This window comes from Protomyctophum bolini, assembly GCF_963924005.1.
Source record: "Protomyctophum bolini genome assembly, chromosome: 13".
Lineage (NCBI taxonomy): Eukaryota > Metazoa > Chordata > Actinopteri > Myctophiformes > Myctophidae > Protomyctophum > Protomyctophum bolini.
Genome location: NC_137874.1, coordinates 13,979,661 through 13,999,448, shown reverse-complemented (window position 1 = coordinate 13,999,448; position 19,788 = coordinate 13,979,661). Strand labels below are relative to the sequence as shown.

The following is a 19,788-nucleotide window of genomic DNA, read 5'->3' as shown; positions in this document are numbered from 1 at the left end:
AATTCATTGTGCGTCACTGCTTGCCCCTCCCCCCCCCCCCCCCCTTTTATTTCTTCAAGAATAGATTATTGCAAGTCTTTGTATATTGGCATCGACCAGGATTCACTCAGGCGTTTACAGATAGTGCAGAACGCACAGCTGCCCGCCTTCTCACCGCCACCGCCTCTCCCCACTGGCTCCCTGTGAAGTTTAGAATTGATTTTAAGTTTATTTTGTTTGTTTTTAAATCACGCCACGGCGTGTTGTATCGTTGTTTTGAATTCCTTTGCCTTTACCAGCACAGCACTTTGGTCGGCCTTTGGCTGTTGGAAATGTGGTATAGAAATAAAGTTTCAATTGATTTGATGTTCTATAGCGAGGAATTTCTCTCTTTGGCTATGACTTGTAGTTCCAGGCTCTCTTCGGATAGCTGCAAAATGCCTAAATTGTAAATTGGTGCATCATTAGCGTGACCTTCACCTCAGAGGAGAGCATGGCGAGGAAGCCGATGGTTCTGCATTCCATGCTTTCCATCCAGGCCAGAGCGTTCCTGTTGTACTGTCCCCGGAACTTGATATCAGACATGCCCACAAAGAACAGGTACACGCCCATCAGACAGTCTGCACCTGGAACAATAGAACAGACCACACCCCCATCAGACAGTCTGCACCTGGAACAATAGAACAGACCACACCCCCATCAGACAGTCTGCACCTGGAACAATAGAACAGACCACACCCCCATCAGACAGTCTGCACCTGGAACAATAGAACAGACCACACCCCCATCAGACAGTCTGCACCTGGAACAATAGAACAGACCACACCCCCATCAGACAGTCTGCACCTGGAACAATAGAACAGACCACACCCCCATCAGACAGTCTGCACCTGGAACAATAGAACAGACCACACCCCCATCAGACAGTCTGCACCTGGAACAATAGAACAGACCACACCCCCATCAGACAGTCTGCACCTGGAACAATAGAACAGACCACACCCCCATCAGACAGTCTGCACCTGGAACAATAGAACAGACCACACCCCCATTAGACAGTCTGCACCTGGAACAATAGAACAGACCACACCCCCATCAGACAGTCTGCACCTGGAACAATAGAACAGACCACACCCCCATCAGACAGTCTGCACCTGGAACAATAGAACAGACCACACCCCCATTAGACAGTCTGCACCTGGAACAATAGAACAGACCACACCCCCATCAGACAGTCTGCACCTGGAACAATAGAACAGACCACACCCCCATTAGACAGTCTGCACCTGGAACAATAGAACAGACCACACCCCCATTAGACAGTCTGCACCTGGAACAATAGAACAGACCACACCCCCATCAGACAGTCTGCACCTGGAACAATAGAACAGACCACACAAAGTTTTGAGCTCTTTGATTGAATTTGAATATGTGATCCATGCACCCGACAGACTAGATACAATACAACCCATCAGACAGTCTGCATCTGAAACATCAAACCTTGATGTCGAAGACTATTGTTCCAAAGGATCAAATGCAGATATTATTTTGTTATTGCTAATAGTTGTGCATTAAATTAAATATTTATACAACCTACTGTACAGTACACTTTCATTTTTTTTTAAATTTGTTCTTAAAATGGCTCACAACTGCTCGCAGCTATTTACACTACTTTTGTGTAGCAAAAGGTTGATGGATGGAGATACAAGGTGTTCTGTCTGATAAATGATAGCAATCATAAAATATATTCAATGATGGATGGTCTGTGAGGTCACGGTGTCTACAGTTCTAAATCAATTATTACCCCACTGCCTGCATGCACGCGTGCTCGCACACACACACACACACACACACACACACACACACACACACACACACACACACACACACACACACCGCTAGAAGGTTGTGTTATCGGCAAATATAAAATCTGAAGTGTCCCCGTCCTTTGAAGTTTTAAAGGACACGCACGCACGCACGCACACCCCATAAGCTAACAAACATTGCAGCAAATATAAACTTTAAAGTGTGTCCGACCTTTGAAGTTTCATGACACACACACACACACACACACACACACACACACACACACACACACACACACACACACACACACACACACACACACACACACACACACACACACACACACACACACACACACACACACACACACACACACACACACACACACACACACACACACACACACACACACACACACACACACACACACACCAAACAGTGTATCTGTGTGTGTATGAGCCAGATTAACACCCCTGCAGGCTGATGCAGATGACATCAGCCTGCTCTCTGACAATGTGGAACAAGCACAGGAACTCCTGAACAGAGTGAGAGTTTGTCAAGGTTGGCCTCCGGCTGCATGCCAAGAAAACTGAAGTTATCACCTACATCTCACCGGAACATCCACCTCTGACAACAACAGGAAGGAAGTCAAGGACTCAACAGAGCAAGATCTGAAAGCGAGGAAGGCACTTGCGTGAAGGGCCCTGCATGGCATGGCCAGTGTGTTGGAACTCCAACCTCCCCAAACAAATCAATGCAACGCTAGAGTCTTTTCTTCTATATAGCAGTGAATGCTGGACCCTGAAGCCAAGCCTGCAGAAGTCTCTAGACGGGTGCTACACCAGAATGTTGTGTGCAGTACTTAACATCAGCAACAGTGTACATGTTACCAACAACATCCTGCATTAGGGAATACCAAGGGTGAGACAAAAAATAGCAGCCAGAGGAATGAGACTAAGGACACTGCTATAGACAAGAACTGCCAGTCATTAAATTGTTGCTGTGGGAACCAACACATGGGCATCGATCAAGAGGACGTCCCACATTAACATACGTGGATGTACTCAAGGAAGACATGATGACTGGAAGCAACGATGAAGGGCTCGACGACCTAGAGGGGGCCCCTGGGTGCGCACACGCACGCACGTGTTTTACCTTTGAGTGCCCGGATGATCGGATCGTCTGTTTTTTCTATGGCTTGATCCTGTTTGATCCGTGTGAGCACCTTCTATATACTTTTTACTATAGTATTCCTTTTTATCTCTATGATTGATTATATGTTTTTAACCTTGTAGCACTCTGGGGTTCCCTGTGAATGAAAAGTGCAATACAAATAAAATTCATTATTATTATTATTAGTTCATGTTTTCCTTTAACGGAAAACATTAACATTACAGGATCACAATGGAAACAAGCCCCTAGGGCATTTTGTGTTATCCTTTTAGCATCGTTGTAAAATCCTACCACTGTACTATTTGCAAACTGTTAATAAAGTATACAATCAATCAATTTTCCAATTATACATTTTCCAATTTCTCTCACGTACCCCCTGTACTATACCCATATTCCATGTAACCCCTGTAATACCAGTATCCCCTGTAATACTCGTATCCCCATTTGAGGATCGACCACTGCGCTACACAATTGTTTCCAGAAGAACAAATTTAGAATATGTGTTCCCGTCCTTTAAAGTTTAAAGGACACTCACGCACGCAAGAACAAAAGGCCTAGGGAGCCAAGACATAAAAACAGCACTTGAGTGGCGACAGGTAGTGTGATGAGTGGCGACAGGTAGTGTAAGGAGATTAAGGTGGAGTGGATAGAATGGTGCAGTGGACGGGAAAATAAATTCAAGAAATCCATGACCATTTCTCCTATGTCCTCCATCCTAAACAAGCCTCCTCGCCTCCAATGTCCTCCATCCTAAACAAGCCTCCTCGCCTCCAATGTCCTCCATCCTAAACAAGCCTCCTCGCCTCCAATGTCCTCCATCCTAAACAAGCCTCCTCGCCTCCAATGTCCTCCATCCTAAACAAGCCTCCTCGCCTCCAATGTCCTCCATCCTAAACAAGCGCTCCTCCATCTGCCATAACTTTCAGCTTTCGGAAATACAGAAGGGCACAGTGGTAAAGTGCCTGCCCACCACCACAGAAGCTGGGGGTTCGAATCCATCGCGGCGCATTTGTCATCTATCTATCTAGTATACCGGTAGATAGATGCTTGAGAAATGCACTGAGACAGATTCAAACCTACAGTAACGAACACAATTGACCTGTGTTTGGAGGAGGGAAGCGGAGCGGGGAGCTGTGGCGGCGAGTGTAGGACGGAGGCCCATAATCCCCCAGCTTTCAGGAAGAGAGGCACTTTTCTGACTTTTTGCTCATTTGCGCAAATGAGCTTTGCGCTTTCTGGGACAGAACAATCAACCTTGTTGGAGTGGGCACCCTCATTCTATAGTTTGTAAGGTAGGCAGTGTCCTGTCTGGGAAGGTCTCCTATACTCAGAAGTACAAGTTCTTCTTCTTCTTCTTTCGTGTATCATCCTCAAATGTCCAACTCAGTATTGAGTAGCCACGTCCTTGTCTCTGGTCCCACGTGGAAGAGGCCGGCCTCCGAAGGAGGTCTGTACAGGGGGCAGGTGTTGATTATGTGCTCGGCAGATTGCTCGGGCTCGTCGCACTTGCATGCTGCACTGTCCGTCAAGTACAAGTTGTTGGGTAAGCACATGATTCTTTAAATAAAACTTTGTTAAGGTGACATCATGAAGGTTTTCTTTTAATTGAACTGACTTAAGCTCTAAACGTCGGCATGGAACAAGCTCCCACTGTACCTTCGTCAGGCAGCCTCTGTAGACATTTTTAAAGCTCAGCTCAAGACCCACTTCTACAACATTGCTTTTAATTGATCTTTTATTTTTTTATTTTTGTTATTCATGTCCTCACTGTATTGCATTACTGCTTGTTTTTAATGTTGTTGCCTTGCTTTTCTTTTATCCTCCATTTCTCTGTAAAGCACTTTGAGCTGCATTTCATGTCATGAAAGGTGCTATACAAATAAAGTTTTATTATTATTATTATTATTAAACTCAGCAAGAGGAATTTCCAAAACTTTGGGCTAAATTAAAAGACGTGTTTTTCGTTGTATTGTATAATTTTCGGATGTATTGAGTTCGCTGAAGGGGTTTTTGCCTAGCTAGGGCGCAATATCAACAAGCTGGTGTCAATGCCTTGCATGCTCCCTCCGCGGCCGTGGATAAAAGTGTCTGAACCGGACAGCGAAGGTGTGTGTAATGTGAACTCACAGCAGAGGACTTTGATGCAGGTGGTGTGCAGGCTGTTCTCGGAGCGTATCAGTGACCTCATGCCGATGACGAACAAGTTGCCGACGCAGGTGAGGACGGCCATGACCCAGACGGACACCCTCAGCACCATGTTGGCCAGCAGGTCCTCGAAGGACGAGATCCCGTCCGTGTTGGGCTTGCAGGAGCGGACGTGGGGCGCGTACGAGCAGTACTGGAACATCTTGAAATAGCTACAGGGTGATGATAATAAGGCTCATGCAAGTACTTTGTCGCTGTGACAAAAATAAATACAAATACCCCGTACCTCTTTGACGAAATTACACTTTGATACAATGTAAAGTAGTCAGTGTACAGCTTGGATATCAGTGTAGATTTAATTTTCCCTTCAAAATAACAAAAAGAAACACAGCCATTAATTCCAAACTGCTGGCAACAAAAGTGAGTACCATACACCCTTAGGTTCAAATTGGGCCCACATTATTTTCCAGCACGTGCCTTCACCCTGGGCCGCAGGGCAGTATTCCAACATGATAATGACCCCAAACAATCCTCCAAGATGACCACTGCCTTGCTAAAGAAGCTGAGAGTAAAGGTGATGGACTGGCCAAGCATGTCTCCAGACATAAACCCTATTGAGCATCTCTGGGGCATACTCAAATGGAAGGTGGTCTCTAACCTCCACCAGCTCTGTGATGTCATCATGGAGGAGTGGGAGATGATTCCAGTGGCAACCTGTGAAGCTCTGGTGAACTCCATGCCCAGGAGGGTGAAGCTCTGGTGAACTCCATGCCCAGGAGGGTGAAGCTCTGGTGAACTCCATGCCCAGGAGGGTGAAGCTCTGGTGAACTCCATGCCCAGGAGGGTGAAGCTCTGGTGAACTCCATGCCCAGGAGGGTGAAGCTCTGGTGAACTCCATGCCCAGGAGGGTGAAGCTCTGGTGAACTCCATGCCCAGGAGGGTGAAGCTCTGGTGAACTCCATGCCCAGGAGGGTGAAGCTCTGGTGAACTCCATGCCCAGGAGGGTGAAGCTCTGGTGAACTCCATGCCCAGGAGGGTGAAGGCACTTGGGCCCAATTTGGACATTTTCACATAAGGGTGTACTCACTTTTGTTGCCATAGGAGTTTGGAATTAATGGCTGTGTTTTTTGTTATTTTGAGGGGAAAATAAAACCTACACTGATATCCAAGCTGTACACTGACTACTTGTATCAAAGTGTAATTTCTTCAGTGTTGTCTCATGAAGAGATATAATGAGATATCACTTTTGTGAGATACTTTTACTTTAAAGTGATTTGTTCTTTTGAAAACAAAATCGCGCTGTGAGCTTGTAGATCAGCTATTTTCAGAATGCAACCAAGTGTAAAATCTGCCATTACGACGCCATCAAGGCACCGACAATTTACATATTTGCCAACAAAATCAACTGTAGATTTTGTCGACTAAAATCACATGCCATTTAGTCAACTAAAACTAGACTAACACTAACTAGACTAAAAACAAAACGTGTCAAAATCAACACTTGAAGCATACCATACGTACATATGAGAGAGGTTCTTCATGGGCAGAAACATCCTAGTCTCAATGTCTGGGACGTCGATTCCCTCCAGGGCTCTGTCGTGAACACAGAACAGATAAACAACAAACGTCAACACTATCAACACATGTCCTTCTCTGTGTGTGTGTGTGTGTGTGTGTGTGTGTGTGTGTGTGTGTGTGTGTGTGTGTGTGTGTGTGTGTGTGTGTGCGCGTGGCATGTACTTACAGGGACTGCAAGTGGGTTAGATGGACAAAGTGATCACTGCGAACCCGCAGGGAGGGATTGTAGGAAATGTTTCTGTCACAAACAGGATACAGGTGGTGAGAACTTGACAAAGGCTGGATGACAGGTGAATGGTGGATTGTAGAGGCTATGAAATGGATGACAAATTAAAGGAAAAACCAACAGAAAGAGAACTTGATAAAGGCTGGATGACAGGTGAATGATGGATTGTAGACTAACAGCCGTTGGCTGTATTTATTATTATTTTGTTTAGCAAGTGGTATGATAAATATATGTATTTATTGCTATATCCATAAATATATTTATATTAGTGAATTTCTGGTAATATACTGTATATATATATATATACATGTATATTGACAGCACTTGTCTAATGGCGCCTACTATGGCTAGTGCGTGTGTTGTTATTACTTTGCTTCCTCCCTGCTGCAGAAGTATGAAATGTCCCCTCTCGCTCGCCATCTCGGGATCTCGGGGGCGGGGCCGGCTCTGATCACCTGGGAGTCTGATTAGCTCACCAGTGGTCAGCTGGTCACGTGACACGCCTTGGTTACCCGGCATGTCTAACCTTTAAATCTCAGTCCCTGCCGGTACTCCAACGAGGCAACACTGCTCGCCGTTCGTTGTGGGTCTTGTCTCCAGACGACTGTGTTAATTTCGTTATTTTACTTTGTTAATCTTCTGATTGCTTTACCAATTCTGTTTTCCTTTGAGCTCCCTTCGGGAAGGAGTTGGTAAGCTTAAAGATGGAGTGCCATGATTTTTTTCCACCCTAAAACATGAGGGTCTTCAGGTCTTATTGTTATATAAGGAGGAAGAAGTTTTTTCAAAATAAATTACAGTATTTGTTAAAATGTCGTTTTTATGTGGGCACCCCCACCAGTTCATTAAGTATGCCTGGTTTTCCTGGTGGGTGGTGATGGGTGGTGATCCACCTGAACCGAAGCCGTAGCTGTAGCTGTATGATAAAGGGAGAGGGATTAGGGGAGGGGCTGATAATGTGATGTCACTATATTACTGTTTTTTTCATTGGCACGTTTGACTGTCAAGGGTTCAGCCTCCAGGAATACAACTCTTAATACACCATTGCACATAAAAATGACTCCAGGGTGTCTAATGAAGTACTGTCACCTCATAGACACATGCAAAACTGGAAAAATAAAAGAATTGTGGCACTCCATCTTTAAGTTAGTTATTGTTCCTTTGTTATTGGTTAGGGATTTCAGTTAGTTAAGTTTGTTATTATTATTGCCTTATTTTTCTTTTGTGGCCATATACCATTGTAAATAGCCTTGACGCCTATGATCTGAAAAGCCATAACCTACGTATGTACGTTGATTCACTTCCAACATTTGTTATTGAGCCATTCTAAGTTGTTGTTCTTATTGGATAAGTGGTGTCTGTCCTCCCTTTGATATGTTACGGGCAATTGAGAAGCCCCTAGACTGTGTATCAACTGGTCCGTAACAAGACGCTATGACATGGATGACAAATGAAAGGAAAAACCAACAGTCTGTGTCTTAGTAAAGGTGGCATTGGGCCACCGCGTGTTGCACTTTCAAAGTTTCAATGTGCCGTGGCATGGCATCAATGGTGGAAAGTAAGTACATTTATTAAATTACAATACTTAAAGATGGAGTGCCGTGATTTTTCTGTTTTGTATGTGTCTATGGAGTTAACATTTCTCTAATAGACCCCCAAGTGTGGTTAGAATATTCAAATATGTCTTCTCTGCATATTTTTAGTTTCTTCATGAAAGCTGAAAGCCTTTGAGTCAAAAGGCCCAATCGAAAAGTCACCAGTAGTAACATCATAAGGCATACTTAATGAACTGGTGGGTGTGGCCACATAAAAAACAAATTTTAACATTTTCTGTACAAATCTTCCTCCTAGTATAATCATAGTAGCTGATGATCATGTTTTAGGGGGGGGAAAAAATCACGGGACTCCATCTATAAGGACAATTTTGAGTAACTTTACTTTACCTCGAGTACGTCCATTTTTCAATACATTAACATTTAGTTTAGTTTAGTTCGATCATCATCCACAGTATAACACATCATTACAATATCAGATTACATTTTTCTGTTTTGTTGCTCGAAAAGGCATAGGCCGAAGCTCAGAGTTTATAGCCTATCCTTGTCAGTTTATACTTATACTCCAGTACGTCTCAGGGGCAAAAACTGTGCACTTCTTTCTCCTCTACAATATGGATACAGTATAGTATATATACTGTATGCACATAGGGTTGGGTTTCGGAACCTGGGTCCATTTCAGACCTGTTTCCGACATTGCGGATCCGGAGCCGGTTCCATCGTTTTGTTTATTAACGGTTCCCCAAACGGTTCTCATCAGTCGTCATTTAGCTCCGCTGTGTCTGTGCATGCATGGCAAGCAGAGCCTGGGGTGACGTCACCCCACCTACATGAGTGAGTGTATCCTCCCCGACCCCACCTACATGAGTGAGTGGGTCGGGGAGGATACGCCCTGTTCTGTGCATTCAGCCACTGGTCACCGCCGTGGAGTGAGTGGGACAGTATGTCGAAGAGATCTCCAAAGTGGGAGAGGGAAATTACTCTGAGGCTGAGCACGCAAAGTGCAATAAATGCGATGCTATAGTTTGCTCGGTTGCACATCCACATTGAGGAAACATCTCAAAATCAATATGCCTGAGTCCACAACTCAGGAGATTAATCTAGGCACATCGTGTTTGAGAGCCTGCGGAAAGCCGTGTCTGCTCTCCCCGCAGCTCCACCACAGCCGGCGGGGGATGAGGATGATGCAAGGCTGGTTCACTTTCCCCAGGCTAGTAACGTTAGAAAATAAAAACTACTAACGTCTACAGAGCTTTTCATTAGGCGTATTGTACAACTGTTGTTAATGGTGTTACTGTTAACTGTTAAGAACGCCAATGACTCGACGTCTTTCTGTCTGATATTTTATGAATCACGTTAACTGTAGAGCCAAATCAATTTGTCTGCACTTATTTTTACAACTTATAAGCAACTAAACTGCTTTTGATTTGTCTCTAAATTAATCGCGTGACTGCTGAGAGCCCAGCGTTTAGGTGCATTTATACCTCCATAGATTGATTACTTTATAAACAGTTTGCTCAAAAAGGCACAGGAACGTAGCCAACAGTCTGCTAAAAGGATTTTATAACCCAAGAAAGCACTGGCTTGTTTTCCATTAGGGTAACTGGGGTCCTTCACATTAAATTAATCTGAACATTAAAGACACAACATTTGTCCCCACAACAATATCATTATTGCAATGTGTACTGTATATTTAAAATACAGTACACATTGCAATATACAATACAAATTGCAACAATGATATTGTTGTGGTGCTAGCTGGTGGTGGTGAAGTTTAAATAATAGTGCCACCTCATAATTGTAAAGTGCATTTTCAATAATTGAATTTGTGTTTATTATGTACTTGGTTAGGTTAGTTATAATATAAGCATAATCTATGTTCGGAAAAAAAGGGGGAAATACTATTAGGAACCGTTACGGGAACCATTAGGAACTGGAACCGTTAAAGAGGGATCTAGCAAGGATCCGGGCTCTGGCTCCCCACCCAGGCCGTCTTAACGTTATAAATGACCCGCTGAAAAATTCAGAAGGCTCTAATGGACGATAAATCCGATATTTGGTCCAGGACCAGCTTAGAAGTTGGACGAGATTAGTTTTTCCAAAATAGAAGCGTCCACATTGCACATAATTATGTCAAACCGTAATTAGCCTTGAGCCAGGTATACATTATATAACTCCAATCACTCACCAATGCATTTGAGTCTTAGGCAAGAAACATGACTAAATACTCACAGCTTGAGGAGAGATCTTGAGAGACTCTTAAATGTGTTCCTTGGCAGTTCGTTTATCCTGTTGCTGGATAAGTCTCTGCGAGAGAGAGAGAGAGAGAGCACACACACACACACACACACACACACACACACACACACACACACACACACACACACACACACACACACACACACACACACACACACACACACACACACACACACACACACACACACACACACACACACACACACACACACACACACACACACACACACACACACACACACACACACACACACTATTTTGGCATTTCAGCGGGTCTCACACAGGTGATTATTCAATCATTATCCAATTTGAAAAAATGGCATTGGCATTTCAGAAGCCATCATCAGTGTCACGCGTCATAACATTTGCCAAGTAGTTTTTTGCCTTTGTGCTTTGTCATGCCAGCTATTGTTATGGCACTCGTGGTCAGTTTAGGTACATGGCCTTTACTTTCTTTGCCCTCCAGTGCTATGAGAGTTCCTTTAGCTGTGCACCCAAATAGCATGGGAGCTGTGCACGGCTCTACTCTTTATCTTCATGCCTACATTTACAATTATGTTTTGATTTAACATAGTTTATCAAGGGTGCGGCTTACATATTTTAATTTACCATCACAACGTCCTTGTAGCCTATGACTGTAAAGTTAATACGGATTATAAAAGTAATGCTTGCAATATCTTCTTCATAAGAATCAAAATGTGTGAAGTGGGACATTTTGTAGTTACAGCAGAGACAGAGAAAGATGAATGGGGCAAGGTTGAAAAGGAACAAGGGGGTGCAGCATGTGCACGAACACGCACGTGAAGTGCATTCATGACATAAAATGAATTTGACACTACCTTCCCTGCACCGTCTGTGCCTCTACTTTTCTACTGTCTGTACTAGTCACAAAGAAAATAACATGTCATGGTGACCCATACAAACCTTCCGAGCATACAAAGAGGCTAATGGCGTTGCTCTGTGGAGGAGACCTCACGGAGGAATATCTTAGCCTCTTTGTATTCTCGGAAGGCTTGTAAAGACATTGTAAGGCTCTGTCTGGGACGCATCCATCTGCCTGATGTAGAATAATAAATAGAGGGGCACGGGTCGGTGACGCATGCGGTAGCACTGTCGCCTCACAGCTAGAAGGTCCTGGGTTCGATTCCCGCTGGGGGCGGTGTCGGCGTGTTCTCTCCTCCGAGTCATCAGTGCCTACACCCTAGGTGGGGTTGGCAAAAGGGCCTTTCTGTGTGGAGTTTGCATGTTCTCCCCGTGTACCCTCACAGAAACTGGTTGGAATAATGTGTTCCTTCCTGCTTACGTCCAACCGGGGAAACTCCCCCCCTGTCAGGTGAAATGAAGCGACTTGGACTCCTCATGCATTGAAGGAAGCATGGGGTCAGTTCGTTGCTCTCGCCAGGTTGGCTGAGGGAGTGTAGAGCCCAGGTCAGATTACAATATTAGACAATTGACACTGGGTGAAGAAAAATAAAAATGATAATAAAAAGTAGATGTGTCTGAGTCAATCCTTTGTCAATCGGTGCAGGGCTCTAACACATGGATGGAGCCATGGAGGAGGTTGTTTACTTTACTTACAGTTCCTTCAGGTTCCACAGGGACTGGAAGGTGTTCTCGGGTATGGATGTAATCCTGTTGTCCATCAGTGAGCTGCACAGGACAAGAAGGGAAAGTCAGCAGAAGTCATCAGGGGTGGAAAAAACAGGACTGACGTGGATGTGGCTCAGAGTCAGGAGCGGTTGTTGTCAGGGTTCTTTGGCTTACTGTAAATCTCTCTGGATTAAGAGCGTCTGCTAGATTGTCTACCATGCTAAATGCATCTGCTAAATGCTTAAATTGTAAATTGTAACTGTAAATTGTCAAGGAATGGAAAGGTTATCTTTTGAAAATAGCCGATCTACAAGCTCACAATGCATCGCGATGCAATGCATTGTGAGCTTGTAGATCGGCTATTTCCAAATGTCCAAAATGTATATAGGGCTGACGTGGTTACTGTATGTTTTGTAATAATAATCAGAATCTACAAAGTTACAGTACACGAGTTATAATTGCTTCTGAGATGTAGTGGAGCAGATATAGCAAGTATTGGAAATTGGAAATACTCAAGTAAAGTACAAATACCTAAAAAAATGATATCCACCACAGGTACAGCATAACGGGTACAACGAGTATAAATGGGTAGAACGGGCATTGCGTTCCCAGTGGTCATTGGTCTAAGTATCAATTAATTTAAACATCTCATTGTTTTCTCTTCACAGGCCTTGTTGCTTTCTCTCTCTCCCACGTCAGCTCCACGTTTTCTCTTTCTGCCCTTCAGCTCCACGTTTTCTCTTTCTCTCTCTCCCCTTCAGCTCCATGTTGTCTCTCTCTCCCCTTCAGCTCCACGTTTTCTCTTTCTGCCCTTCAGCTCCACGTTTTCTCTTTCTCCCCTTCAGCTCCACGTTTTCTCTTTCTGCCCTTCAGCTCCACGTTTTCTCTTTCTCTCTCTCCCCTTCAGCTCCATGTTGTCTCTTTCTCTTGAATGATTGATAATGTAATGTAATTGAATGTAGCCGATGATTTTCCGACGGGCAGTCCGCCTGCCCACACATTTGCTCATGCCACATTTGTTCTTTTTTTCACAGCAGCACAGGCCGCTGGGCCGGCGGAAAGCAACACAAGCCAAATACACATCTTGATTCATCTCACATCTTGAAGAAAAAAAACCTATAATTACTGACATTTTGAAAAATCGCTATGGGTGGGTGGGTAGTTATTTTGTCCTTTCAGAAAAGTAGAGCCCACACTCCCAAACTGCATGGCAAAGAGCAACTTTAGTTGAAAGCTTTAGTTTGCTCTTTAGCATGCAGTTGGAGTGCGGGGTCTAAATGTTTGTCTTTTTGGCACAGCACCCAATGGGTCAATTTAAGGTATGCTTTGTAGTTCTCATCTCACCTATAATTTTTGCCTGAATTCAAAACTTGTTTTATTTTGTCCTGCGGTTTGACAGGCCTTTGAATGCAATGATTAACCCAGCAGGCCATCGGGAAATGAGCTTGGCAGCACATTTTATATAAAGATAGATATTTGAGGGGGGAAAGTAATTGTGCGCCTTTATCCAAGGTGCTTTATATAGATTGTGCATTCAATTCACCCACCCGGCGGAAACCATGCAAGGCACCAACCAGCACATCAGGAGCAATTAGGGGTTCAGTGTCTTGCTCAAGGACACCTCGACTCTGGGGAGCCCGGGTTCGAATGTCAAACCCGATCTCACCCAAACACGGTGAACTAGCACGAATTGGCAATACGGATTTGGGGGTTTTCTAGGTGTGTACTGTAGGTACGGAATTGCCAATCCGTGCATGCTATTTCACTGTGTTTGGATGAGATTGGGCTGACATGACGTATAGTAGCTACGCCAACAGAAAACACTAACCCTGCAAATAAAAACGTGTTTAAAAAGTGTTAAAGAACGCCTGATGCATTAGGTTTAACACTTAAAAATCACACCCGTGTGAAGTGATTGGTGCAACTCCGTGTGGGGGTCCCCGCGGGGTCCGGACGCTGGGGGTCCGGAACATCCAGACCCCCAGGAACGCGCCCAGGGGGTCAGCCCGGTTCCGGCGAGCCGCCCCGCATCCAGAATGGTTGAGAAATGACAGAGTTAGGGCCGATTCATACTCCTGTTTCGGCGCTGTAGTGCCGAAATGATTTCGGCTCGTCAGAAAATTTCAGTAGCACCGAAGAGCCGACTTTAGGACGGTACCCGCCCCCCCGAACCTCAAATGACGTCAAATTGTAGGCTCTACAGCGCCGAACCGACTTTTATTCGGCTCTAAAATAGGAGTATGAATCGACCCTTACCGTGTGGGGGTCCCTCTACTGTACTGTACTGTCACTCCAAATCATCATATATACAGTTAATAGGTGTGTGTGTGTGTGTGTGTGTGTGTGTGTGTGTGTGTGTGTGTGTGTGTGTGTGTGTGTGTGTGTGTGTGTGTGTGTGTGTGTGTGTGTGTGTGTGTGTGTGTGTGTGTGTATGTGTGTGTGTGTGTGTGTGTGTGTGTGTGTGTGTGTGTGAGGCTGCGCAACAGTGACAATTGGTTGTGAATACCAACCAAAAGCCATTTTCGTGCTCGGACAGACCCAGCCAGCCAGGGACAGACGCAGGGACACACATAGCTGTCTATAGGAGGGGTTGCACCACAAAAAAAGATGTCATGTCTTTGCTTGCTTTGACATTATCCATTAAAACATATATGGGCAACTGGCAACAGGGGCCACATGCGGCCCCCACCTTCACTTAATGTGGCCCTCAAGTGAATATCGGAATACTGATGTTATTGATTTCAGCTGTTACAATTTCAAACTAGCAAATTTACTTCTAAATTAGTAGCTTAATGAATAGTATTAAAATGTTATTGTCTTTTTTATGTCCAATGAATTTGTATTCAGTTCATATAGTTAACATAACTATAAATTAAAGGCATTTGTAAGTTATTTGAAATTAAATTAAATTTTAACTTTTCAGGATCCCAATTCAAAAATGGCAAAAATGTATTCAGGAATTCAATTCAAATAATAGCAAAAATAGCTGATCTACAAGCTCAAAACGCGTCGGCTAATAAGCAATGTGAACCTCTGGAGTGAGTGTGGAAATATAGTGGCCCTCTCCATCATCAAAGTTGCCCACCCCTGCATTAAAAGATGGAAATCGCTGGTTTCTTTCTAAATTGGCTTGAAACAACATTTATCAGGAGACCACAAGGGGAGGTAAATGCATATTGCCATAGAAAGGAACTGCCGCCGTTTTTCTCCTTATATACTGTAGTAGTGTAGTGTTGAATTAAATACATAGGACCACAATGGAAACAAGTGCCTATGACTTTTCTGTTATCCTTTAAGCCTTAATGTTTACACATTTCTAAATAAAGTAGTCATTGTTATCCCTTTAGCCTAAATGTCTTGGCTACATTTACACATTTCTAAATATTCAATCAATCAAAAATAAATATTTTTTTCCGAGTGCTATGCCAGTGTGGTGAAACATATCGTATTTGAGTTCCATCTTCATTTGTGTCAAACTGTGGCTGAAAATAATGTCAACGCTTTACATTCCTGCACATGGGGATCAGCTACACGCAGGGTATGTGGTTGTGTATATGTGTGTGCATGCTTGTGCATGTGTGCATGCGCGCTACAACAACATAATACCAATGGCTGAGGAAATATGCATAGTGAGTATGCGTGTGGTTCTTCTCAACAACACCCTTTTCACTGTGAACATATAGATATTCCGTGCATAGATGTGCCATGCAATGGTAGGCTTGACCGGTCAATACAATAATGCTGAATTAACTGGCTTGTATTGGTAACTTTGACTGCACAATAGCCAGCCATTTAACCTCCTTGTATAGCCCTATATGTATATGTATTAACCCACAATTGAATGTTATTCCATTTAATTCACGTGCACAATGTACAGTACTGTTTTCATATAGGCCTACATTTACCTTGCCGACATCACTCCGTCTCTGAAATTTAATGTAATAATATTTGGACTGCTGGACAGCTGACAGTAGGCTCTCTTCACTCTAAAATGTTTTAATATATATATATATATATATATATATATATATATATATATATATATATATATATATATATAGAGAAATTTAATTTCTTTGATGCTGAAGTCGGCCTAAATGTTTGTTTAATTTCAAAGTTTTTATATTTAAATGATAGTCACCACTCACATCACACATCTCTGCGAATGGTTTTACTACTGCCACATGTCGACAGGTGTGTGTAGGCTAAAGACGCTTTAGGGAAACTTAGGTTTGCTTCTAAATGTATTCATGCAGGCCTTACGTGCGCAATGAGGACAGGTATGGCTGTATTCTAGTCTAAGTGGTCTATTTCTATGTTGTTGTGTTTGACAGTGTTTCCCAAAAAAGTTCATAGTGTCTGATTGGCTGCCATGCAGCCAATTAGAGCCTAGAGGGGTGTGTTCAAGCTACGTGCAACACAACATTTCTTTGGGAAACCCAGCCATTAGCATTTGTTCACAATGTAATACTTACAGAACTGTAAGTTCACTGCAGTTCTTCAACAAGGAATAGTTGAGCAGCTGAATCTGGTTCCCAACGAGGTCACTGACAGAGAGAGAGAGAGAGAGAGAGAGAGAGAGAGAGAGAGAGAGGCATAATTATGTGTGTGTGTGTACGACGTGACAAAATGGCAAATGGTTGGGGCTCCATTTTCGTCACCGCTAACCCCATATCCCTAAACTTCTTTGCCTTTTTTACAATTTTGAAAAGCATTTTTGAATAGTTCAACTAGCCAATCCACATTGACACGTTGTGAGCTTGTAGACTAGCCATTTTAACTATTTAAAATTGTTTAGCAAAATAGTAAAAAAAGGCAAAGAAGTTTAGGGATAAGGGGTTTAGCGGTGACAAAATTGGAGCCCCTATTAAACCCTTGCTTCGAGTTGCTTAGTGCATTGGATGATTGCACTCTCACACAGTAATAAGGAAAAAAACACATATTGGCCATTTACACTTAATTAATTTTACACTCAGTGTTAGAAGAAAGGAGGGACACCCGCACACCCCCACTTGCTAGGTTCAGAGCATTTATTGTTAAGAAGCAACGTTTCGGTCTTGCGACCTTCCTCAGGCTTAATTCAGAATGGGCTGACATTGTCACTAAATACATTTGAGAAAGTCTAAACAACACTCAAGTGTCCAAAAGCAGCCACAACAGCTTGGCACGTCCTCCTCATGCTGGTCACCAAACATGGCCACATCTTGTTGTGGAATGGCATCCCACTCCTCAACCATGTTTTGTTGCAAGTCATCCAACGTGGCTCTGTTGGTCACTCTAGCACGTACATCACGTCCAAACTGATCACACAAGTGTTCAAATGGGTTGAGGTCTGGACTCACGGCAAGCCATCGCATCCACTCCACTCTCAAATTCTGGAGGTAGGCTACTCTGTAATGATCCTGGCTCTGTAGGGGCGAGCGTTAGGTCCCAGATTCAGAAGATGTATGGCTCCAGAATCTCATCCCAATATCTCACTGCATTTGAGATTCCTTCAATGATGACAACTTCAAGTTCTGTCTTACCTGTGCGAGAGATACTGCCCCATACCATGCCAAGCTGTTGCAGCTGCCCAGTAAAGTAAAAATACCTCAAAATTGTACTTAAGTACAGTACTTGAGTAAATGTATTTACTTTATACTCCACTGGTGGGGGACGGTAACTAAGTACGTATAGGCTACTTGAGTACTTTATGACGTAAGGTAAGTACGTAAGAGTACATGTGTAGTTTTACATTTTTGTTTATACTTTCTACCTTTCAAAGACAAACGTCCTACTTTTGACTCCACCACATTTCTAAACCTCGACGGAGAGAACACATTATTACACGCTCCACTGGTTTTGCCGCCAAATCTGGTTTTGGGTCACAGACGGTCGGCGTACTGTACCACAGATGTCTGGACCGGTCACCACTCGGCCACACGGTCACAGTTTAGCTGCACTCCAGAGACCAAAGACATAAAAGAAGACATTTGGAGTAGAGAGATATTGGATGGCTGACCATGTCGAGAGAGACCACTTAATATCTTAGTTGATGGGGGATCCCCCATAGGCTCTATTCTCTATAGTCTCTTCAAAGGCAGGCGAGCTCGACTATAACGGATGAACTGTCTTTGGCCTCTGTCGGCGCAAATTCCATAGTGATATAGAATATCAGGAGAACGAACCCGTGCACGCACAACTTGTTCAATTGTTTTATCGGTTTAATCTGCCACAGCAGCAGTCTTCTTCGGTTGCTGTTAGCCCACAGTGACCTGCGACTGAACTGTAAACGCACTCTGTCAAGTGTGTGTGTGTGTGTGTGTGTGTGTGTGTGTGTGTGTGTGTGACTGTATGTGTGTGTGTGTGTGTGTGTGTGTGTGTGTGTGTGTGTGTGTGTGTGTGTGTGTGTGTGACTGTGTCTGTATGTGTGTGTGTGTGTGTGTGTGTGTGTGTGTGTGTGTGTGCTTGATATGCTTAATATGCTTTGTAATGACAGACTACTGTCTGCCCCTCCATACTGTGAGTAGATCCTTGCTTGCTCAAGTGGTTTCATTTTGTTCATACATTATAGACACACGGTGACTACAAATTTCACGCCCCCAAATGAGACAGCGTCCCCACTTTTGTTCCGTTAGAACGGTGTACTGCAGGCCAGACCATAGAAGTCCATTGAAATTCAAATGTAGTTAGCCTACTTTTAAAATAATATGAAATGAACTGAAGGCTATATTGATTTGAATAAAAATATGTTTCCAAATGTATGAAGTGTCTTTGTCAACATATATTGTTGTTTTCTCAATAGAGGATGTATTTCACATTTAATTTACCACTTGAATGAGTTACCCATAATGTTAACGGAGCAGAGGGGAGACGGCAGACAGAGAACCTGTCGCTTTTAAGGGACGTAGCCTTGAACGTAGCTACGAACGTAGACAGTTCGTAGCCTCGTTTGTGGAATTCTCAATAATACATGTACAATGTCACGGGCTTACTAATATGTTCTACCTACCGCGGAGCTCCGATGGTGTATTTCACCGTTGTCAACTTGTTGTATAATTAACTTGGCTGAATAGTTGCATGGGAAAATAACCCAACTAAATGAAGGAGTGACATATCCTGACATTTTCAACTACCTAGTGAATTCTCCAGATGAGTATTAATAATTAGTCTTGCAAAATGCTGTTTAGATCCTTTTCAACAAATACATAGCATATAAAACGAAATACAACAAATATATCTGGGTATTGAAAACCTCAAGGGATGCAACCGTGACGTATATATCGTGCGGCCACTTTGACTTACAATGCTAGCACTTTTCACAAACTGATGGAGTATATTATAGTACATTGTGGGATGTATATTGAGATGGCAGGTACGTATGTGACCAACAATGTGACATTGAAACGGACAAATCAAACATATGGAACCAGTGAAATTAGGGTATTTTCTAATGCCTCCCATAGGGATTGCATTGGCAGCTGCAGTACACCGTTGAAA

The 19,788-nt window shown here is 43.4% G+C and overlaps 1 protein-coding gene across 1 annotated transcript in view; it reads right to left on the bottom strand.

Annotated features, from left to right (window-relative positions):
* Positions 1–19,788, bottom strand: part of LOC308326731 (relaxin receptor 2-like) — a 99,413-nt gene that overhangs the window by 11,536 nt on the left and 68,089 nt on the right. Inside the window, exons 11-17 of the mRNA XM_080779735.1 lie at positions 16,785–16,856; positions 12,298–12,369; positions 10,693–10,767; positions 6,848–6,919; positions 6,625–6,696; positions 5,086–5,315; positions 460–605 (exon numbers count right to left, since the gene is read on the bottom strand). Of these exons, the coding sequence (XP_080635861.1) occupies positions 460–605; positions 5,086–5,315; positions 6,625–6,696; positions 6,848–6,919; positions 10,693–10,767; positions 12,298–12,369; positions 16,785–16,856 (739 nt within the window). The remainder of the gene's footprint in view (positions 1–459; positions 606–5,085; positions 5,316–6,624; positions 6,697–6,847; positions 6,920–10,692; positions 10,768–12,297; positions 12,370–16,784; positions 16,857–19,788) is intronic.